The 24,506-nt window shown below is 44.7% G+C and overlaps 2 protein-coding genes across 2 annotated transcripts in view; one reads left to right on the top strand and one right to left on the bottom strand.

Annotated features, from left to right (window-relative positions):
• The window catches only part of LOC306926738 (phosphatidylinositol 4,5-bisphosphate 3-kinase catalytic subunit alpha isoform-like), a 43,096-nt gene extending 19,995 nt beyond the window's left edge, over positions 1 to 23,101 (top strand). Inside the window, exons 12-24 of the mRNA XM_079506145.1 lie at positions 9,369 to 9,493; positions 9,923 to 10,004; positions 10,673 to 10,837; positions 11,627 to 11,730; positions 12,296 to 12,467; positions 13,179 to 13,285; positions 16,008 to 16,129; positions 16,300 to 16,378; positions 18,419 to 18,589; positions 19,432 to 19,549; positions 20,331 to 20,482; positions 21,038 to 21,200; positions 21,907 to 23,101. Coding sequence (XP_079362271.1) covers positions 9,369 to 9,493; positions 9,923 to 10,004; positions 10,673 to 10,837; positions 11,627 to 11,730; positions 12,296 to 12,467; positions 13,179 to 13,285; positions 16,008 to 16,129; positions 16,300 to 16,378; positions 18,419 to 18,589; positions 19,432 to 19,549; positions 20,331 to 20,482; positions 21,038 to 21,200; positions 21,907 to 22,014 — 1,668 coding nt within the window. The 3' untranslated portion in view covers positions 22,015 to 23,101. The remainder of the gene's footprint in view (positions 1 to 9,368; positions 9,494 to 9,922; positions 10,005 to 10,672; positions 10,838 to 11,626; positions 11,731 to 12,295; positions 12,468 to 13,178; positions 13,286 to 16,007; positions 16,130 to 16,299; positions 16,379 to 18,418; positions 18,590 to 19,431; positions 19,550 to 20,330; positions 20,483 to 21,037; positions 21,201 to 21,906) is intronic.
• atp11b (ATPase phospholipid transporting 11B) overlaps positions 1 to 24,506 on the bottom strand; it is a 206,604-nt gene that overhangs the window by 45,271 nt on the left and 136,827 nt on the right. The gene's annotated exons all lie outside the window — the stretch shown is intronic.

Below are 24,506 nucleotides of genomic sequence, written 5' to 3'. Positions count from 1 at the left end.
GCCTTTATGGGAAGTTGCATCATGAGCCATGGTATCCAGGGGAAAAACATACATTTTGGTGTTGAGGTTTCTTGGCCTACTGGGCGAGTGCGTGCAAAGTTTCACAGTTCACACCAATCGGTACAGCGGTGCGGTACCAGAGATAAGCTGCTCACAGGCACACAGACACACACACAGATAGGAGCAGAAACATAGCCTTAGGCCATCCAGCCTTCGGTCGTCCGTCCTGGCGGAGACAAGTACATTTCTGATGTCCGGTAGATGACTATTTCAAAACCTAGACAACTTCTTGCTGGGCTTAGATCTGCTTGCTCAGATCAGCCAACACAGGGAAGCTGGCAGAACCTTCACTAAAACAGCCGGGACAACGCTCCATACGTCCCAGACTCTTCTCCCTTCTGCAGTGGCGTGCACAGACATTTAGAGGGGCAGGTGCTCAAGTGAAAAAAAGGGCAGCTTGTGCAGCATGTGGAACCGGCCGGTTGCCTTAATAGTGTGAGATTTATAGATTTTGGGGCCTAAATAATATATTAGAAGCGTTTTATCAAGAATTGACCAATGTCACCATGGTCCACATACTGTAACCCCCCCCCCCCCCCCCCCCCTCTATCTGTGCACGCCACTGCCCTTCTGGCTGCAAAACTATGGAATGAACTTCCCATTGCAACTGCAGACTCACTCCCAATCTTTCGCCGTAGTCTGAAAACTCCATCTTAGCCCGTAGCACTTGCCGTAGCACTTGCACTGGGCTCAACGACCTTGCACGCGTATGCAAAGGCTGAACTTGTGTAATTTAGATATCATATTATGTAGACATTGGTACTCTATATTGAATACTCATAGTTTCATTGTACAGATATTCTACTGTTAGACAGTTGTTAGTTTCTTAGCTTGCTTATGATCCTTGATGACTATTTCTATGTATATGATGTATCACCATGTGTTGTTCTTGCTTACTGTAAAGGTGGCCTTACACTAGCCGATTTTTTGCAATCTGAAATCTGATAGCACCACACACTACAGGATAATCGGAGCGGGGCAGAGCAAATATCAAACATTCTTGATGTTGATCGGGCCGATCCCGATCACGCTTTGAGCGGTCGGGCACCCCCCGAGCGTAAAAAATGCCCGATTATCGGCTAGTGTAAGGCCACCTTGGGTCACTCTGTAAGAGTAAGAGCATCTTAGTGATAGGCTCTAACTTATTCTAGTTAAGTCTGTGCATCACAGTGTGTGCATCATATGTGCATACAGTAAATACCACAATGCTTATGTTCCACACCAAAGTTTTGTTCAGTGTAAGTTGAGATAATTTGAAGTACTAAATATTTCACTCACCCAAATGCCCTTCAACATCACACGGCTCAGATGAGTAAGACTTCTCCGTAGCGAATGGACGCCATGAGAACCTCATGTCGACTTTTGAAAAAAGATGTGCAACACCTTCCGTTTCCTCCGACAAACCGCTCGTTCTTCCACTTCTCCTCGGCCGTAAATCCTTCATCGTCAGCATCTTGGGCCCTGCATCTCCTCTAGAAAAGGTACCCAGCCACAGTGTAGTCCTGTGACTCACTCTGGCTGGGTGAAATGAGACCCAGCTTGACAGGGACTGGACAGGGTCACGACTCACGTGTATTGCTGGGTGTGCAGATTCATGGAAGACGTCTCTTCTTTACGCCTCTGTATGTAGTGAGACGTACTACAGAGCCATGATTTCTCCTTCATTAAATGTACGTGTACATATATTTATTCATCATTTATTTAAAATGAGCTGGACCGAAAATGCATTGGAAATTGTATGTTCCCAAAGATATTGCAGCCTGTTAGTTTAAAGGGATTGTGACATTAAAAAAAAGTTTTTGTAATATTTCTTTTTTCTTTTTTTTCTTCTTTTCTGAGCTCAATTGCACCCAAAAAACCTGAACTTTTAACATTCAGTAGATTTTCGAGAGAGAGCGATTGCATTTTCCGGCAGCAAGCATCCAGTATTTCTCGGCGGCATCAGTCCGACACTCTACTCCAAACCCTTACCCTAACCATAACTGCAATCACGACGCAACGCATGTCGGACCAAACGCACTGCCGCAGAAGAGAGCGGCAGTCGAGTGTCATAATCCCCCCAGTTTCCCCGGCAGCTGACGCCCCTTCTCCTGGCAGAGCCGCGGCTGTTACCGGCAGTTTACCCGTCAGTTGCTGCGTGAAGCGGTGGCCACGAGATGGAGTGGCAGTGGAGTGACATAATCCCCCGGCACATGCCGCCCCTCCCCCCGTCGCTTCCAGTCTTCCCGGTTCTCCATACATCCGGCCAGCTCGTTGGTGCTTTGCGCTCCGTCATCTTTCTTGAGTACATCCACATATGTTAGTATGGGGCGTCCTCGTGACCGGTGCCCATGTGTTGGTTCCCACAGCACCAGTTTGCTGGCTGGCAGCTCCTGGTGTCTTTGGCAGTGTCCTGCAAGTCTGGCTGGCAGCTCCTGGTGTCTTTGGCAGTGTCCTGCAAGTCTCATTCTCCTGGCTGCTATGTCATTAATCCTGGCGGCCAGGCGGTTAACTATTGTACTCCCAAGTAAACTAAACACTTGTCACTGTGTGTCCGGCACCATGCAGCAACCACCTGGATGTGTGGGCAACCCACTGTTCTGAACGACGAACAACAGAGGGGGGTTCTCAACGTTTTTGACTGGGGACCCCCGGAAATGCTTTGGCCATGTCTCGCGACCCCTGCCCCGCCCCCCCCAGATATAATCATTAAGGAAAGTTTATGCATGCACTATGTGTACTATGTAAACTCTCAATTTCCATTTTCCAGCCATTCAGTTGCAAAAAAAATAATATATATATATATAATAATTTGGTACCCCGAGGGGTCGAGACCGACGGGTTAAGAACCCGTCGGGATTTAAATCTCTTGCCCAGGGACACTTGGACACATACTGCAGTAGACAGTATTTCATTATGGATGGGCCTTCACTACTTCACTAATTGGACCGCATCTCATTATGAATGAACTTTCACTACTCCACTAATTAGGAAAAAGAGCTTGAGCCATCTCCCCGCCCCCTTTGCAACATTGGTGCCAGCGGTGCGTCTTTATAGAGTTGTGATTCTCAGCCTTTTATAATGTCAAGGGACCGACGTTTTGATACGGCTTCAGGCCACGGATGCCCGTTTAATACCGTTTCACTGAACACAGCGTTTAACCACTTTAACTCTTTGCCAGTTTCAAGGCATTTCAATGTAGTAAATAGGGTTCTCTATGGCAGAATGGCGTTTTTGAATGATTTATTGAAGATTCTCTGTTGTGAATGTGTGACAACGAAAGACCTTCAGAGAAAGCTTGACTTGTCTGCTTCCAGGAAAAAAATTAACTGAGTTGAGTTGAGTTGTTTGTGTTGGAAGCCATTTAAAAGAGCCTGCATTTACACTGGGTAGTGTTTCTAGGACAACAAAAAAAGTTATGCCCGGTTTAAGTTTTATTTTCCAATAACTTTTTTTCTGCTGGGCGTACATACCCATGCAATATCTCATTTTAACCATTATTTTAAACTTTAGCTGTTGAAGAATATACAAGCTCAGCGCGACTGACCCTGGAAGTGATAGCCGGAAGTGATAGCCCTCCATATCTGTAGTCTAGCCTCACTCTAGGCTGTGTACTAACGCGCAGACGATTAATGTCCTTAGCGTGAGCACGGATTAATGTTTTATAAGGTCCCAAACATGGTACTTCATCCCATTTTGAGCAGAAAAAACACTAATAATCCTGTGCGGTCACGTGTACCGCGGATTATCATGGGAGGCCTGTGGAGGCTAGCAACAGAATGGAAGTGGAAAAAAGGTACCAATAATATATATTTTTAATCAAATCTCGTGTTTCTCGTGGATGGCCCAGATGGTAATAATAGCTTTCCTCGAGATATCTCGTGGATGGCTTGGATTGGGCCAATATAGGTTTTTCAGAAAACTGGATTTAGAAGACATTAGAATCTTGTCTCAGGTCTCAATGGGTTCATTTAACGCTGCGACGGAACTGTTTGTACACTGACATCCTGATTAATTACTGTCGATCATTTAGCTGGGGAACCCCCTCAAGGACACCCCCGGGGGTCCCCACGTTGATAATGAATGGAATAGAGCAGTGGTTCCCAAAGTGGGGTCCAGAGACCCCTAGGGGTCCTTGAGAGAGTTCATGGGGATCCCCCAGCTAAATGACCCAGGAACCAAATGGACCCTTATGGGTCTGTTACTCAGAGAGTGTACAAATGGAACCAAACTGACCCAGCGGGTCCATTTGGTTCCGTTTGTACACTCTCAGAGTTAAATCAACAGTGATTTTACAATATACATTGGGGTCCCAGAGATATAAATGCCATTAAATGGGGGTCCGTATACTCAGTAGCTTAATGCAGGTCAAACTGGCGGTCCTTGAAATGAAAATGGTTGAAAATCACTGCACTCCTTGGCGTATATTTTCGAATGGGGGGTCCGCGGGCTAATGAGTGTCAATTTGGGGGTCCTTGACATGAAAAGGTTTGAGAACCACTGGGATAGAGAATGAACTGGAAATAGAAGGTGTGTTAAAACATCTGAGACCATACCGTGTAAAAACCACCGGTTGAGACAATCCGATCAAATATTGATGCTTTTTTTTTTTGCAATTGGTGTGTGGTTACATCGACATCGTGTAATGAAGGAACATTATGTGCTGGCACTGGCAGTGCCACCACACAATGGCCGACACAATATCCGATCACAATTTATGTTGTTTCAGCGTGGCACAGGGTCGGATATCTATCAGACACGGTGTGATCATGATGACGATGATGATGATGATGATGTGACACGACTGACAACTGCCCCACGCTGCGTTTATTTATTTACGACGTTAACTCAATACAGTGTATTAAGTTATACCATTTTCTGTAACTCGAGGACCTGGGCTGGTAACACGACCGCTAACAGTAAATGGTGCTTAATGGATCGCGAGTGTTGCTCTAAAGCCGTGATTCTTAACCTTTTCAAGGACATGGCCCCAGTGGCCCCAGTGTGATATACAATAGGCCAGGGGTCTTCAACAGGGGGTCCGGGACCCTAGGCTATCCTCAGAGTAACTACAGGGTGGCCCCAGTGTGATATACAATAGGCCAGGGGTCTTCAACAGGGGGTCCGGGACCCCTAGGCTATCCTCAGAGTAACTACAGGGTGGCCCCAGTGTGATATACAATAGGCCAGGGGTCTTCAACAGGGGGTCCGGGACCCCTAGGCTATCCTCAGAGTAACTACAGGGTGGCCCCAGTGTGATATACAATAGGCCAGGGGTCTTCAACAGGGGGTCCGGGACCCCTAGGCTATCCTCAGAGTAACTACAGGGTGGCCAAATCTTTACATTAACCACTTGAACAGTAGTGTAGCGCCCAAATCCTAAATTTGTGGTACTACTGGTTGCCGACAGTCGGGTTGTATAGTTAAGACGTGTGCTCCAGGAAGTGATGTCCAGACATGTGCGTAGAGTTGGTATAATGAGGATTTATTATCTGTCTCTGCAGGCCTAATCACTACAGCATACATATAAATAAATGCAATAAACGTACATGATCCAAACAGCCTCCTAAACACAGTCTGAAAACTGTTTGCCTCTTGTCAGCAACACCTGCTGCTTGATTGAGACCTGATTAAATACCCTTCCAACCTTCACATTGACCACACCCCTCAGTGGACATCATTGGCCACAATTAGGAGACTCAAATGGCGCTTACACACCCACCCCTAATTGCTACTGGTATGAAAACAGAGCAATTCAAAAACATAAAAAATACAAAGAGCCATTAAACAAAACCAAAATTCAAAACCTTTTAAGCATTCATAACTCAGGCAATATTCAAAATTGCAAACATAAACTGGCCTACTTAGAGGGGGTGTATGAGTGTCAGATACTTGCTTAAACAACTCAGGTGTCTTCTGCTTTGATCCTTTTTGTTCTTGAGCTCTCCCATCTTCTTTTCTTTCTCTTTCTTTGGCTCTGCCATTGTCCCTTCTTTCTCTCCTTTGAGCTTTTAGCTGCCATCTTCTTGACCACAGTCAGGGACATGTTGTTTTTGCTCCGTTCCTTGGAGGCGGACATGGCCTCGACGACCTGCTCAGCGATGTTGGGGCTGGTCTTCTTTGGTCGTGGAGCTGCTGCCTTCATGGCCTGAGCTGGAGAGAAGGATGGATGCTTTTGTATGAGTGGCTCTTCCACCACTCTGCTCAGCTTGGGCCTCTCACCAACAGCTGATTCTTCAGCTGAGCTGCTGATTGTAGCATCTTGTAGACCTACTGCCTGCATTTCCTGTGTTCCCTGCAGAGCCTCACCACCATTGTCACACTCATGAGCAACAACAGAGGCCCCAATAATATGAAATATGACATCACAGTCAGGGACGGGATACTCAATATCAAATGTGACATCATCATGGCACTTTTGACACCGATTGTTTGGAAAATACTTGTGCATGAGATAGTCATGAATTGTTTTCTGAGTGACTACTGGAGGTTCATCATCCAACCAATAATCCATGTTCAAATGAACAAAAAGTCAGTTAAAAGTGCTCGTTGTTACCAATACTGGGTTTCCTCTGTATTGGCGGCCGTGCGCCGCTGAAACACACACACTTTGTCGGTCGGTGTGGATGATCTCCCGACTGCCAAGCGGTCCCGTCCGGCCCCGAAGATCTGCTGCTGCGGCCGTGCGGCGACAGTGCTGCCGATGTCCCCGGTGCACCCCAATAGCTCCGAGTTGCAATCGATCACCACCACCTCACAGCAACTTGTAGAGACGATCGCTCGCAGCTGCTGCCATCTCTGCAGATCCGTCCGGTTCTCACCAAACACACACACAAATTTGTGGCACTACTGGTTGCCGACAGTCGGGTTGTATAGTTAAGACGTGTGCTCCAGGAAGTGATGTCCAGACATGTGCGTAGAGTTGGTATAATGAGGATTTATTATCTGTCTCTGCAGGCCTAATCACTACAGCATACATATAAATAAATGCAATAAACGTACATGATCCAAACAGCCTCCTAAACACAGTCTGAAAACTGTTTGCCTCTTGTCAGCAACACCTGCTGCTTGATTGAGACCTGATTAAATACCCTTCCAACCTTCACATTGACCACACCCCTCAGTGGACATCATTGGCCACAATTAGGAGACTCAAATGGCGCTTACACACCCACCCCTAATTGCTACTGGTATGAAAACAGAGCAATTCAAAAACATAAAAAATACAAAGCCATTAAACAAAACCAAAATTCAAAACCTTTTAAGCATTCATAACTCAGGCAATATTCAAAATTGCAAACATAAACTGGCCTACTTAGAGGGGGTGTATGAGTGTCAGATACTTGCTTAAACAACTCAGGTGTCTTCTGCTTTGATCCTTTTTGTTCTTGAGCTCTCCCATCTTCTTTTCTTTCTCTTTCTTTGGCTCTGCCATTGTCCCTTCTTTCTCTCCTTTGAGCTTTTAGCTGCCATCTTCTTGACCACAGTCAGGGACATGTTGTTTTTGCTCCGTTCCTTGGAGGCGGACATGGCCTCGACGACCTGCTCAGCGATGTTGGGGCTGGTCTTCTTTGGTCGTGGAGCTGCTGCCTTCATGGCCTGAGCTGGAGAGAAGGATGGATGCTTTTGTATGAGTGGCTCTTCCACCACTCTGCTCAGCTTGGGCCTCTCACCAACAGCTGATTCTTCAGCTGAGCTGCTGATTGTAGCATCTTGTAGACCTACTGCCTGCATTTCCTGTGTTCCCTGCAGAGCCTCACCACCATTGTCACACTCATGAGCAACAACAGAGGCCCCAATAATATGAAATATGACATCACAGTCAGGGACGGGATACTCAATATCAAATGTGACATCATCATGGCACTTTTGACACCGATTGTTTGGAAAATACTTGTGCATGAGATAGTCATGAATTGTTTTCTGAGTGACTACTGGAGGTTCATCATCCAACCAATAATCCATGTTCAAATGAACAAAAAGTCAGTTAAAAGTGCTCGTTGTTACCAATACTGGGTTTCCTCTGTATTGGCGGCCGTGCGCCGCTGAAACACACACACTTTGTCGGTCGGTGTGGATGATCTCCCGACTGCCAAGCGGTCCCGTCCGGCCCCGAAGATCTGCTGCTGCGGCCGTGCGGCGACAGTGCTGCCGATGTCCCCGGTGCACCCCAATAGCTCCGAGTTGCAATCGATCACCACCACCTCACAGCAACTTGTAGAGACGATCGCTCGCAGCTGCTGCCATCTCTGCAGATCCGTCCGGTTCTCACCAAACACACACACAAATTTGTGGCACTACTGGTTGCCGACAGTCGGGTTGTATAGTTAAGACGTGTGCTCCAGGAAGTGATGTCCAGACATGTGCGTAGAGTTGGTATAATGAGGATTTATTATCTGTCTCTGCAGGCCTAATCACTACAGCATACATATAAATAAATGCAATAAACGTACATGATCCAAACAGCCTCCTAAACACAGTCTGAAAACTGTTTGCCTCTTGTCAGCAACACCTGCTGCTTGATTGAGACCTGATTAAATACCCTTCCAACCTTCACATTGACCACACCCCTCAGTGGACATCATTGGCCACAATTAGGAGACTCAAATGGCGCTTACAAGTAGTGTCCCTTTTCTGAGGGTAACATTAGCCAAAAATAGCACAAGCTCACAGCGCCTGTAAGGGGCTATCGTTAGCTGAGGTTTTGTAATACAGGGATTCCGCCAGTACAGTTACATTTCATACTAAATGTTCAAAATAATAAGTGCGTAGTTGACCTTATTTTTAAAGAATTTATTTCGTTTTCACTGTTGCTGCACTTAAAATCTAAATTAAGTGTTTAGTCATAGCCATATTGAGATTTTTGGCATGACTATTGTAGTAGTGACATGTTGTCCATATTGTGCAGGTCCTGTGAGTGCACTGAGGCACATGCATCCCCCTTCCAGTAGCACCTACGTTTTTCGCCCTGCACGAGACCAGGCTGTAATATATTCTATTAAAGCATAATTATGTATTGTTACTCAGTTGTAACCACGCATGCAGAGAACCACGGGCCCTATCTTGGACGCCACCTTACCCCTTATAACTACACTTATTAGCCATATTTTACTATTTTGAAAAACATTTTAAAATAGTCCAACTAGCTTAGTGGACACGTTGTGAGCTTGTTCTTTGCAAAATAGTAATAAATTGGCAAAACCGTTTAGGGACAAGGGGGTGGATAGGGCCCTGCATGCCAGCAGAGTGAGTGACGTGTCTAATATTGCATCAGGTGTGGTTAATAATGCATCAGCGTGTTTCAGTGTTTTGTCCCTAATGTATTCCAGAGTAACCGCGTGGCCAGAGACCATGCCCTGACCGAGGCTGACATAGAGCAGCTGAGACAGCTGAGTAACAGAGACCCGCTGTCTGAAATCACTGAGCAGGAAAAAGACTTCCTCTGGAGACACAGGTAACACAGTGATATTATTATTATTGTAGCATGCAGTGCAATGTAAAATTACCCTTTAACCCTGTATGTCACAGTGGTCGACTGGGGACCCATTTGTTGGGTCAGTCACGGGCAAATTGTTATGGGTCTCTGGGTTTATTTTCGTACATTTATTTTTTAATTAATATTATATATAAATATTTTTAAATCAATGATTTTTTTTCAATGTAACTTTATGAATAAACAAAAGAAAAATCGAAGAAATGTCATAAATTAGAAAACAAATGTTTGAGAAGTAGTGAAAAAAGGAAATCTGCTATTTTCACTAGTTTGGGTCCCGGGCTAAAACGTTTGGGAACCACATGGATCTTAATTGGAAAGTGGGATATGAAGACAGATGTGCACATTGGGATATTGTGTTTAACATGAGTTACATGTTGTCTCTGCCAGACACTATTGTGTGAACGTACCTGAGGTCCTTCCTAAGATGCTCCTGGCCGTCAAGTGGAACTCCAGAGACGAAGTAGCACAGGTACAAGTACAACAACGCTATCTCAACTCGCACGCACGCACACACACACACACACACACACGCACGCACACATGCACACACACACAAACATGCACGCACGCGCACACGCGCGCACACACACACACACACACACACACACACGTAATTATGAATTTCTTAGAATGTACAAATAAAACAAAATGGACCCTTTCGCGCCAAGGGTTAGGGATTTCTTAAATAAATACGAACTAAAACCTTTTAACTTTGGCTATTCAACAATAGCAGATAAGCTCACAGCGTGCCGCACTCCTCTACTCCACTACTCTTGTACAACACAAAAAAATCTTGAAAGCGTTTGAAAAATGTTGAATAATTTTGAATTACGAAATTACGAGAACTACAGATTTTAGTAGGCATGTGTAGAATCGGCCATTAAAACCGAGAAAGCTTTGGTGTAATTTTATATTTTGGCTATTCAAAAACTGCAGATATACAAGCTCACAGCACTTCACTTCGTGCCGCGCTATGAGCTTGTACATCTGCTGTTGTTTTTTTTTGTGAGGCCTGCTTGTTTAGAAGCCATTTGTAGAACCAGGCCTCAGGTCTTAAACCAAGTGAATGTGAAATAAACCAAACGAATATGAAATAATAGTTCTGATAGTGAATGAACTAGTGTTGTTCTTCCTCAGATGTACTGCCTGCTTAAGGAGTGGCCGTCCATCCGTCCTGAGCAGGCCATGGAGCTGCTGGACTGTAACTACCCAGATCCCATGGTCAGACACTTCGCCGTGCGCTGCCTCGACAAGTTCCTGACCGACGACAAACTGTCCCAGTACCTCATTCAGCTGGTGCAGGTAGGACTGTGTTCAGTGGTTCAGTGGTTTTCAACCTTTTTCTTTTTTTTTATCACTTAGATTTTTATTTATTTTTTGAACAAACACACAATAGCAAAGGACAAACACAGCACAAACAAACATGAAAAACAAAAAATAAAAATACAATAAAGTCGTATTGCGTATCAAACCTTGCTCATTACATCAGTTTTCAACCTTTTTCATGTCAAGGTCCATTATTTATTCTGCTTTTGAGCCACGGAACACCATTTGATGAGATTTAGACTCTCAGACCCAAAACTAAAGAATATTTTGTTATCGTTGGATAAGATTTTGTCCCCAATTGCATGCTGTATTGATGTCGTTACCATTAGGAGAGATAACAGGTTGAACAAAATAACAATTATTTTACATTCTATAATGGTGTAGACTTCTTGTAAATTAAGTAATGCAAATGTTTAACAATAATTGAACTCTTGAGAGCATAAAATGAAACCAAATGGACCTGGAAGGGACCATTTTGGTTTAATTTTATACTCTCAAGAGTTAAAGATCTGGAAGGGTCCATTTGAAGACTTTGAAGGTCTGGTTCCAAAAATGAACCGGTATTTAATGTGTAAAGTCCATGATATTTACATTGGAATGAATGAGCCCGGCTGGAAAGTGTCCAAGTGGGAGTGTCTAAGTGTCTAAGCTTGTATATCTGCTATTTTTCAATAGCTAAAGTTTAAAATAATGGTTAAAGTGGTTAAAAGCTAAGGTGACACCTAGTGTCTCAGAAATGCCTCTCTCTCCTCTCGTCTCCTATAGGTGTTAAAGTACGAGCAGTACCTTGACAATCCTCTCGTCCGCTTCCTGCTCAAGAAAGCCTTAACCAATCAAAGGATAGGACACTTCTTCTTTTGGCATCTGAAGTGAGTTTGTGGCTGACATGTGTGCAGGTCTCAGCATGGGCACACTTGAGCCGACAGCCGTGGAAAAGAAGCTCCACCCCCGCGGCTGACTGCCGTGGAGGAGAGCGCTTCCGGGAATCGGTCCGTCGCGGCAGCCAGCCGCGGGGGTGGAGCTTCTTTTCCATCCACCAGCTGTCTAAAAACTCGGAAATGACGTAAAACACAGCTTCTTCTGTCCGCGGCTGTCGGCTCAAGTGTGCCCATGCTGACACTCTCTCTCTCTCTCTCTCTCTCTCTCTCTCTCTCTCTCTCTCTCTCTCTCTCTCTCCATCAGAATCAGCTTTATTGTCACATCACAGTTTTACAAGTAAAACAAAGTGGGTGAAATTAGTTTTTGTGCATAGTTCCCATCGTGTCGTTTTTCCAAGAAAAAAGAAGGGAAGAAAAGGGGTGGGGGGGAAAAAAGGAATGTTTGAGCAAAGCTTTTACCACAAAACGTACAAGTAAAGGGGTTCCCCTCTTATAAGATAGTGAAGCCTTTGCTACAAAACGTTCAACTAAACTGTTTAGTTCCCCTCCTTCCCAGATCGGAGATGCATAACAAGACGGTGAGCCAGCGCTTCGGGCTGCTGCTGGAGGCGTACTGCAGGGCGTGTGGCATGTACCTCAAACACCTGAGCAGACAGGTGGAGGCCATGGAGAAGCTCATCAACCTCACCGACATCCTCAAGCAGGAGAAGAAGGACGAAACACAGAAGGTAAGGGAGAGTGGACGACTGGACGCGCGTGCGCACCTTACACACACGTGCGACAATACGTACGGCAGGTACAGAGGCTCAATACAAATCAATACAAAACAAGCTTCCAATGTGGGCACGTGCGCTGCATGTCAGGGACACCAGCGCCAATGGTGCTTGCAGTCACGCAGTGTGCCAGGGCCTTAATTCACAATCTAAGGTCTAAGATGCATAATTCATGATTTAACCTTTCACACACGTACTGTATCTAATGGCTATGCTCCTGTCCTGTGCATTATGTCTATGCACAGGAGTCACACATGCATGCGTATTGTAGTATTGTGCTGGTTCAAATTTCTCAAGTTTGGAAAAAAACAACAACTCTAAATACATTTGAGAGTAGTTTCTGGTAGGACTCACTGGGCGATAAGAATTCAACTGATTATCACGATTATTTCAAACATTTGCCTCGTTTACGATTAATTAACAGATCTACAAGCAGATCTACAGCAGATCGGATATTATTAAAAGAAAAATACAGCACCATTGTACAATAAATTATAAAACGGTGTCAAGTGGTTAATTACCACTTGACACCGTCTGTGTGTCTGTGTCTGTGTCTGTGTCTGTCTGTCTGTCTGTCTGTCTGTCTGTCTGTCTGTCTGTCTGTCTGTCTGTCTGTGTCTGTGTCTGTGTGCGTGTGCGCGTGCGTGTGCGTGTGCGCGCGCGTAGGTCCAGATGAAGTTTCTAGTGGACCAGATGAAGAGACCAGACTACATGGACGCTCTGCAGAACTTCACGTCTCCTCTCAACCCCGCCCACCAACTAGGAAACCTGCGGTTAGTAGCATTCTTTCCTCTTTCTGTCATCTCTTCCAGTGGTTCTCAAGACATTTTCTTGTCAAGGACTCCCCCCCCCCCCCCCCTTCTTTTTAAATTTCCCAAAAATGTGTATCTACATCTACAAGCTCACAATGTGTCATTGTGAGCTCACACGTTGTGAGTTTATAGATATATAGGTATAAAGTAGGGTTAAGGTGGTTAAAGGTGCACTAGCCTCGACGACCTTACAGGTGTAGGCAAAGGCTACATGTAACTTAGATAGCATATTATGTAGATATAGCACTCTATAGTGTATAGTCCTACTTCTACTGTTAGACGGATGTTACTGTAGGTCCTTAGTGTGCTTATGATCTATGATGACTATTTCTATGTATTTGATTGTATTTGTATCACCATGTGTTGTTCTTTCTTACTGTAAATCACCCTGGATTAAGAGTGTCTGCTAAATGCCTAAATTGTAAATTGTTAAACTAACTGACTCTCAATTTACTGAGGTACCTCCTCAAACCTCCTCAAAGACCCCTGGGGCATTTCCGGGTCCCACTTTGTGGGAATCAAGCCCAAAATGTTGGGATTATGTCTGCCTTATGTGTGGCCAGGTCCTTGTGTGAAACAGCACGATAGAAGCTTCCTAGTTCCTACTAATAATAATTACGCTATTGTCGTTCTAAAAAAAACCTGACACCATTAGGGTTTTATGAAAGATGTATTTTATTGCTAGTTTGACCAATTACAACTTAATATCTGTTATTACTGTAGTACAGTATTTCACAATGTGTTGGCTGTGCCCCCTACTGGGGTGCAAAGGTACTGCAAGGGTGAGCTGAGGTGATAAATACAAAACAAAACATTATATTTGGTGGAAAAATGTAGGATCACTGATACTATTGGTGTGTGGACTGGTGTTGGCTCAAACTGCAGCTGCTTGCTGTGTGCAAGCATTAAGTGATTATTTGTTATCAATATGTTTGCATGGGGTTTATTCACTACTGCAATTGGGAGGACAAAAACAAACTCTGCGTCTTAACACCACTCTGCTATTTGTGGCAAAGAGATTTGGCGTGTGGACGGAAAAAGGCGGTCCAAGTGCAGCAGAGCCAACTCCGGTCCAGTGTATGACGGACAATGGGACCCTTCGCTAATCCCCACCCACTCCACTCTGCCAGACCAGAGCTGTATACTGTGCTTCTCACCCATTGAGATGCATGTTAAATGACCAGGTTTCTCCATATAAATAATCGATCATTTCTGTAGCAAGAGCTTCAAAATGTCTTGTCAACGAGGCCTGCAGTAGGCTGTGCACTGGAAAGATGGCCATGACATTATTTCAATAAACTAGAAATATGAGGAAATGTTGGAGGGAGAAACAGTATGTTCTACAAACACAGGATATGATGTTATTATCCAAAGTGCCTTGGACTCGTCCTCATCCCTGAGCCAAGCTTGCGCCTAAACCACATATACCTGAATGGGACCGGGTGTTACAATCCTAACCACATACCTGAATGGGACCGGGTGTTACAATCCTAACCACATACCTGAATGGGACTGGGTGTTACAATCTGTTTATACCATCAGATCAACACGTATGATGACTGCTGTACACTGTACGGCCATCTCGTACGTGCCACAGCGATCTAACCCATTTTGACCTGAGATCAGATTCTAAAAATGTCTTCTACATCCTGACAGTTTTCTGAAAAAGCTATGTTTCTATGTCAGTGGTTCTTCGATTTTTCAAAAATAGCAGACCTACAAGCTCGTAGCGCGCCACTCGGTGGCGCGCTATGAGCTTGTAGATCTGCTATTTTTTCAATAGCTAAAGCATAACATAATGCTAACACCTAAAGGGGTTCCCGCCCAAAATGGGCTAAACAACAGTCCGCGCCCTTTTATTTTTGGCGGATCTACACTGATCTCATATCGTCGTGATGACTGAGACTTTAATCCATGCTTCTGTCACTGTGGGTAAAGCCACCCCTGTCAGTTGTTCAGTGAGAGACTCAGGAAGGGTATTTGGAGGCATTCGTGCCATGGTCGTAAATCCCCAGAGCAGATGAGCTGAGTCACCGTCTATACTGACTGAAGTGTTCAGTGAGTGAGGGCCGCTCAATAAGTAAACTATATTTTATACAGTTATTTTGGGAGCTGTTTGCCGAATCGATCGAGCACACTGTCTGTCGGCCAGCATGTCGGCCAGCAGGCGACGGCAGCACATTCAAGTGCAATCGCTGCCAGAAAGACTGTCACTGGCGAATTGGACTGCACAGCCACACAAAGCACTGCTCCCTCAGCACCACCTGATCTAATCCAAGTGCGCTTGTGCCATGGTCCCTCGAGACTGACGGCCGCTACGCTATGCTACTGCGTATTAAAAAATAAACACAAAAAAACAACGAAAAACGTATTTTCCTTATTGTTTTGTTACCGAATCGATTCCCAGATTGGTACGTTTATAAGTCACTTGATGTAGAATGACCCAGTCATATATCACTGAGCTTGGGGAAGGTTCAGGGGGGGCAACGTTCTAGGCGCCTCTTTTCACAGCAGTGTGTGTGTGTGTGTGTGTGTGTGTGTGTGTGTGTGTGTGTGTGTGTGTGTGTGTGTGTGTGTGTGTGTGTGTGTGTGTGTGTGTGTGTGTGTGTGTGTGTGTGCGTGTGTGTGTGTGTGCGTGCGTGTGTGTGTGTGTGTGTGTGTGTGTGTGTGTGTGTGTGTGTAGGTTAGATGAATGTAGGATCATGTCGTCAGCCAAGCGTCCACTGTGGCTGAACTGGGAGAACCCTGACATCATGTCTGAGATGCTGTTTCAGAACAACGAGATCATCTTCAAGAATGGAGATGGTAACGCACACACACACACACACACACACACACACACATTCACACATACAACCGACCCTTCACACACATACAATAAGCTGTGTGTGTGTGTGTGTGTGTGTGTGTGTGTGTGTGTGTGTGTGTGTGTGCGTGTGCGTGTGCGTGTGCGTGCGTGCGTGCGTTTGTTATAGATCTGCGTCAGGATATGCTGACTCTGCAGATCATCAAAATCATGGAGAACATTTGGCAGAACCAAGGACTGGACCTACGGTACCCCCCCCCCCCCCCCCCCTCCTCCCCCTCCCATCTCTGTACTCTCCAAATGGATCTGCGTGTAGTTCTTAGGGGTGGGACGATATGGGTACCTCACGATACGATATATATCGCGATATTAGGCCCTCGATAACGATAATATCACGATATTCGATATATTGCGATACATCGATATATTGTATGAAATTTCATCAACGATATATCACGATATCTGCAACTACAAAATACTTGGAACTGAAGAAACGCTATTTTCGTGCTCGGACACAGGGAGGGACACACACATACAGTAGCTGTCTATAGTGGTTGCGCCACTCAAACACTAAATTAATACTCAATAAACTCCCCCTTTGCCTCATACCCTCATCATAATACCTCACAAACACCACCAACTGACCATTATCACTGGTATCATCATAATGCCTCACAAACACCACCAACTGACCATTATCACTGGTATCATCATAATACCTCACAAACACCACCAACTGACCATTATCACTGGTATCATCATAATGCCTCACAAACACCACCAACTGACCATTATCACTGGTATCATCATAATACCTCACAAACACCACCAACTGACCATTATCACTGGTATCATCATAATGCCTCACAAACACCACCAACTGACCATTATCACTGGTATCATCATAATGCCTCACAAACACCACCAACTGACCATTATCACATGGTATCATTATAATACAATACCTCACAAACACCACCAACTGACCATTATCACTGATAATACCTCACAAACACCACCAACTGACCATTATCACTGGTGTCAGTGGACTTGTCCACTGCTGGGGAAATGCATTCTGCATTTTGTATTCCCACAAAGCTGTTTGGACAAATCACCATCCAGTAATTCAGTACTTCTGGTTGCTGTGGAATCTGAGAGTGGGATTTGCTTTATTTTAGCTGTCATTTCCTCCTTTTCTAAACATGTTGTTCATCACTTCATTATGAACAACATTTCAAATTTCAAAAAAATGATATCGATATTTTAATAATCGATAATAATTATTTATCGCGGGAGGACGTATCGATATATATCGCAATATCGATATTTCAGCACACCCCTAATAGTTCTCACTCAAACCCATCTCTGACATCTATTATCTGTCATCAGTTTACCTGTCGGTGTGTATGTGCATGCACGCACAGAATGATGGTCATTGGTCTATGTCTGTTTTCGTTGATTCTACTGAGGCAGTTAATGTCCATGGTTGTAAATGGTGTTTGTGTTGTGCATGCCTTCTACATCGTAACAGTTTTATATATCAGTCTCTAGTCTCGGTAGAAGAATTCTTGCATCGGGTGGTCGGCGATCCTCCCGCGAATGTTTCCGTTAGATGCTATGCTATCTGAGCACACCACTTTACTGGTTCCAACTGACGCTGGGCACGTAGGATGCTTCCTTACGGCTGTCTGTCCCTGGGTTAATGTGGGTCTCATTGTTAACGTGTGTCCACGCAGGATGCTTCCTTACGGCTGCCTGTCCCTGGGAGACTGTGTGGGTCTCATTGTTAACGTGTGTCCACGCAGGATGCTGCCTTACGGCTGCCTGTCCCTGGGAGACTGTGTGGGTCTCTGTGTTAACGTGTGTCCACGTAGGATGCTTCCTTACGGCTGTCTGTCCCTGGGAGACTGTGTGGGTCTCATTGTTAACGTGTGTCCACGTAGGATGCTTCCTTACGGCTGCCTGTCCCTGGGAGACTGTGTGGGTCTCATTGTTAACGTGTGTCCACGTAGGATGCTTCCTTACGGCTGTCTGTCCCTGGGAGACTGTGTGGGTCTCTGTGTTAACGTGTGTCCACGTAGGATGCTTCCTTACGGCTGTCTGTCCCTGGGAGACTGTGTGGGTCTCATTGTTAACGTGTGTCCACGTAGGATGCTTCCTTATGGCTGTCTGTCCCTGGGAGACTGTGTGGGTCTCTGTGTTAACGTGTGTCCACGTAGGATGCTTCCTTACGGCTGCCTCTCCCTGGGAGACTGTGTGGGTCTCATTGTTAACGTGTGTCCACGTAGGATGCTTCCTTACGGCTGCCTGTCCCTGGGAGACTGTGTGGGTCTCATTGAGGTAGTCCGAAGCTCCCACACCATCATGCAGATCCAGTGCAAAGGTGGCCTCAAGGGGGCGCTGCAGTTCAACTCCAACACATTGCACCAGTGGCTCAAAGACAAGAACAAAGGAGAGATGTGAGTTTTGGTGTTTGGTATTTATTGTCTGTTTTCTTAGTTATTTATTTTACAGCATCTCTGCTTTATTAGGTATTAAGTTGAACCAGGGCTGGGCGATGTGACTTAAAATCAATAGCATGATAATTTCATCAATCTATAAGTTCTGCAACAAATGTAGGCTTATTGATCGTCTATTTTTTGTATTTTCGTATGCCACAATTGTACAACAACGTATAAATCAGGGTTAAGTGTAAACTAATTGATTTAGTTGATTATAAAAAAATATCATAATAAGTGAATTGCCCCAGCCCTAAGTTCAACTGTAAATAATAAGAACTCATTACAAATCACAAGCATATCATATCATCAAGGTTATCTCCTGCAGGAATATTACCAACACTGAACGTTACCTGTAGTCAGCTTTGCCATAAATGCGGTTAAAAGACTTTAGCAGCCGTCTGCTTCTTTGAAGTCCATTACTGTTAGCCTGGCTAATAAGCCAGACCGAATCAGCCGTTGGCAAAAAAAAATTGCCTGCCGGCGGATTACGGTCTGGAGAGGCTCAATTGTACGCCCATTTCCTACACCAGAGAACTGGTGTGGCCAATCGGGACACGGTATGCAATATGGGCGGGCTTTGGTACAGTGACGTTCAATGCTTGAGACCTTTGACTGACAGTAGCTCTGACCAATTGCGTCAAAGAGAAAATGTTTGAACCCGCCCCCCGGGAAACAAGATCCATACACAGCATCTCCAGACTCAAATACCACACGACTTGTGATTTGAGTCTGGCTTATTAGCCAGGCTACATTACTGTGCCAGTATGAGTGTGAGAGCATATCCATGTGTGTTTGTGCAGGTATGACTTGGCTGTCGATCTGTTTACAAGGTCATGCGCTGGCTACTGTGTAGCTACATTTATCTTGGGCATAGGAGACAGACACAACAGTAACATCATGGTCAAGGATGATGGACAGGTTTGTCTCTTCTCTTTACTTTACAAACGCTTCTGTGATGTTAACCCATTTAGGCCTGAGGTCGAAATAAATAAAAAGTCTTCTGAAATAATATATTATATTCAAAGATTTGTGCCGCATTTTTATCATTTAAAAAAAATAGCAGACCTACAAGCTCGTAGCACGCCACTCAGTGGCGCGCTACGAGCTTGTAGATCTGCTATTTTTCAATAGCTAAAGTATAACATAATGCTTAGTTAAAACACCAAAAGGGGTTCCCGTCCAGGAATTCACCTAGTGTAGGTATTATTCAGTGTATACCAGTAGCATTTGAACCCGCGATAGAATGCAGGATCAAGAGATAGCTTTTAGCTGGAATGACAGGGGGTTTGCTTGCGTATTACACACCCCTGCAGTCTGTGACGCGCCAAATTAAAATTCTTATCTGTTTACTGAAAGTGATGGTGGGACTATGTCCATAAATGGAAAATTTGGAAGTGTAGACATATTATTCTTTGCAGTTATACTGTGAATGTCATTTAGCAACGTTTCTAGCAAATTAGCACCCTGTCATTCCATCAAACAGCTAACTTTTGAGCCGAATTCCCTGCAGTAAAGAGGCACATCATAAGTTAAGTTATCCATTAATGTTGCAAGTCTTTGGAATAATGGTCTGCATTCTTGTCATTATTCTATACATAGGTCATTTGCACCATACTATAGATTAAAATGATGGGGGAAAAAAAGGAAGAATAAAAAAAATGTAGTGAGTATGGATTCTCATTCTCCTCCTCTCCTCCAGTTGTTCCATATAGACTTTGGTCATTTTCTGGACCACAAGAAGAAGAAGTTTGGCTACAAGAGAGAGAGAGTTCCCTTTGTGTTAACACAAGACTTCCTCATTGTCATCAGCAAGGGCACCCAAGAGTGCACCAAGACCAGAGAGTTTGAGAGGTACTGTACATTATTCTCTGCTCCGAATTGAACTATTATAACATTGTCATGCCCCCCCCCCCCCTCTCTCTCTCTCTCTCTCTCTCTCTCTCTCCCTCTCTCTCTCTCTCTCTCTCTCTCTCTCTCTCTCTCTCTCTCTCTCTCTCTCTCTCTCTCTCGATAGATAGATAGATAGATCTATATTTACAGTACAGTATGCAGATGGCATATACTGTATATTGTAATGTCTTCTTCCTGTGTGGAGATTCAGGAGAGAAGGTTCCGGTCAGGTTGGATGTGAAGATGTGATCTTGTCTAAAACCTTTATTTTTCTCACATTGTCATATTCTTACATTTTGTCCTATCCCCTCATGTTATTCCCTCCCCCTCCACTCTCTCTCTCCCTCTCTCTCTCTCTCTCTCGCTGTGTCTCTCTCTCTCTCTCCCTCCCTCTCTCTCTCTCTCTCCCTCCCTCTCTCTCTCCCTCTCCCTCTCCCTCTCTCTCTCTCTCTGTGTCTCTCTCTCTCTCTCTCTCTCCCTCTCCCTCTCTCTCTCTCTGTGTCTCTCTCTCTCTAGGTTCCAGGAGATGTGTTATAAAGCCTATCTGGCCATTCGGCAGCATGCTAACCTGTTCATCAACCTGTTCTCCATGATGCTGGGCTCCGGGATGCCTGAGCTGCAGTCGTTCGATGACATCGCCTACATTAGGAAGACTCTGGCGCTGGAGAAGACAGAGCAGGTGACTCTGCTCTTTTAGTTCTACGCAGTGGTGGAAGGAGTACTTTTACTTAAGTAAAAGTACCAATACCACAATGTAGACATACTCCGTTTACTCAAGTAAAAGTCCGGTATTCGTCCGGTATAAAGCGGATGTGAATTCCCCAATTCTGTTTCGTCTTTACAGACGTGCAAATGTGTCCTAGGCTAGTACAAATCAATATCATCGCTTGATGCTTAGCAGCAGAAATGGGGATTAAACAATAATATGTAAAGATTCTTCCTGCCTGGGATTTCGGAAAGTGTAGTTCCAGACTCTATATACAGTTGGAGGCCATCGATATTGTCCTTTTCTTTTTGCTGAGGTTTGCGTGATCTGCGCAAAAGGACAGTTAACCCATTTTGGGCAGGAACCCCTTTTGGTGTTTTAAACATTGTTATAATTTAGCTATTGAAAAATAGCAGATCTACAAGCTCATAGCGCCACCGAGTGGCGCGCTACGAGCTTGTAGGTCTGCTATTTTTGAAAAAACGTGAAAATATTTATTTCAGAAAACTGGAGGATTTAGAAGGATTTTTTAAAATTTTGAGGTCAGGCCTAAATGGGTCAAATGATAAGGGACAATATCGGTGGCACCCAACTGTATAGCATTGGGAGATATAATTGTGTCTACGCGAGACTACTGTAACTCTGTTCCGTCCTTCCCTGTGCTGTCGTGTTCATGCAGGAAGCGCTGGACTATTTTATGAAGCAGATGAACGATGCTCACCATGGAGGATGGACTACCAAGATGGACTGGATATTCCACACCATCAGGCAACACGCACTGAACTAACATAACATACTCCATACGCAGTAAAAAAAAAGAAAAAAAAGAAGTACTGTTAATTTAAGTGTGTACACAATGGAAGTGTTCCATTTTGTATACTAAGAATTTTACTGTGTACTAGGCACACAGTATGCACCCGGCTACAAACGACATCAGCTCTGTTGCAGGCACTCACACACATTATACACACACTGATTCCACCGTTGAGTCTCGGCTACTACCGACCATTGAGCATTAATCCTCTCCATGGATCCTTCAGTTTTCCTCTTCTGCTAATCCCAGGACCTGGCAACACAGCAAGTTAGTCTTTCGCGAGATTCAGACTTTTGTTTTTTAAAACACAGCAGCTGTATTGTTTAGAACAGTGGTTCTCAAACGTTGTATTTATTTATTTCAATGTACATAACTCTGAGACGTGTACAAATGGAACCCCTCCGGGGAACAAAGATGATTATTTCCGTTCAATTACTGCCGTTATTAACCCTGACACATTTTTTTTCCGCTTGATCCGGAGTCGGACCCAGGCGGACATTTCCTGAACATTTCCTGTTCTAGTCCTGCTGCGTCCCGCGCCCTCGACCTGCGACGAGTGTTCAACATATCAGCGCTGAATTGCCGCGTGCATCATGAGCCCCGTCTCTTTTTAACCTTTAAAATGAATGGAAAGACTGAGATATGAAAACACGATATATTAACCCGCCACTTTGCTGCTACCTGGGAAGAAAGTAAGACAAACGTAACTGATGCCGAGCGTGAAGTGGACCCACCTCCACCTGCCTAGCCATTTTGTAAGAGTCTCACGTTTCGCTGCACACTTTGCTGCACTTCTTGCTGCACTATCACTGCACTGTGGCTCCACTCCAGAGAGGAAGCGCATGGATTGTTCGTTCAGAGATTTGTGCTTCTCGTCTCAGTCCTCATATGAATTGATTGAGGGAAGATCTGAACTTGATCCACAAAATACAGATTTTCTTTTTTGTTTTAATATAATATATAGCCTACCTGTATAACATTCAAGATGCATGATCGAGGAGGACTTCTGTGATGACATTGTGTACAGTGTTCCTCCTTTTTCACGTCAAAGGTGCCCTCGAAGCTTGTCTCGGCTCCCACCCCCATCTCCCTTGTTAACATCAACAATTCTGGAGAAAGTGTCTCCTCCTCCACCCCCCCCCCCCCCCCACACACACACACACACACACACACACACAGACACACACACACACACACACACACACACACACACAGGGACATGACATTGGTGCCGGTGCCGTTTTAAGCTCTCTCTTGGGTGGTGAAGCCCAAAAACAGCACTTAGAAATGCAGATTTATTATGATTTTTATAATTTTATTTTTCTTTAAAAAGAAGTGTATTTATTTATCTATTTTCTTTGCGTTTGTACCAGGACAAGACCGTAACTCACCTCCTCCTCTTCTTCTGCCTGCATACCATCAGTACAACCTTGCTCTTTCATTTCATTAGTTCTTTTTTTGTGTTGTGATAAAATAGGAGCATTGGGCTGATAGCAGGTGGCCTCTTGGCTATGCACAGTAAAATCCTGAGGGTTAACCACTTTAACGCTAGCTTCCTCATTCTGAGCGTATCATAGTAGGCGAACATTCGGTGAAAATAGGAAGACATTGAGCGGAAATAGCAGATCTATAAGCTCACAGTGCATCGCAATGCAACACCTTGTGATCTTGTACATTGGCTATTTTTGGGAAAGACATTTGGTGACACTAAGGATTTTACTGTAGATCACTGTTAATTCCCCTTGATGTTTGGGCGTGCAAAATGATACGAGTGAACGTAGTCATTTTTTAGCTGTTTGGTGAGTAGTGGGACCTGTGTTCTCTAGCCCAGGGGTTCTCAACCTTTTTGGCCGGGGACCCCCGGAAATGCTTTGGCAATGTCTCGGGACCCCCGCCCCGCCCCCTCCCGACCCCCAATATAAATTGACTGCTACAATAACCTTAAACCATTTTAGGCGGGAACCCCTTTTGGTGTTTTAAGCATTGTTATAATTTAGCTATTGAAAAATAGCAGATCTACAAGCTCATAGCGCGCCACCGAGTGGCGCGCTACGAGCTTGTAGGTCTGCTATTTTTGAAAAATCATGAAAATAAAATTTAAAAAAGAATCTTTTCTTTTTTTTGAAAATAATTTGGGGACCCCCTAAAATAATTTGGCGACCCCCCGAGGGGTCGCGACGCACGGGTTGAGAACCCCTGCTCTAGCCTCTCTGTCAGCATGCTGAGGGCCAGAGGAACGCCACGTCTTCATGTCAATGAAATGCCTTGGTAAAACAACACAGCGCTCCATTTACACACTGAAATCCACTGCAACACTCCATAGGACTCTACAATACGTACAGTAGCTCTATCAACTTTGCTTCACTGACTACTTACTACTAGTTGCAGTGTGAAAACCATGGCGTGCATGGCTATGGTGACACTTAGCTGCTTAGCTTCTGCATGCTGCAAAGTGAAACATCCCA

This window comes from Electrona antarctica (assembly GCF_951216825.1).
Source record: "Electrona antarctica genome assembly, chromosome: 7".
NCBI classification, from domain to species: Eukaryota; Metazoa; Chordata; class Actinopteri; order Myctophiformes; family Myctophidae; genus Electrona; species Electrona antarctica.
The sequence above is the reverse complement of the archived record's forward strand: the minus strand, read 5'-3'. Positions and strand labels throughout refer to the sequence as shown.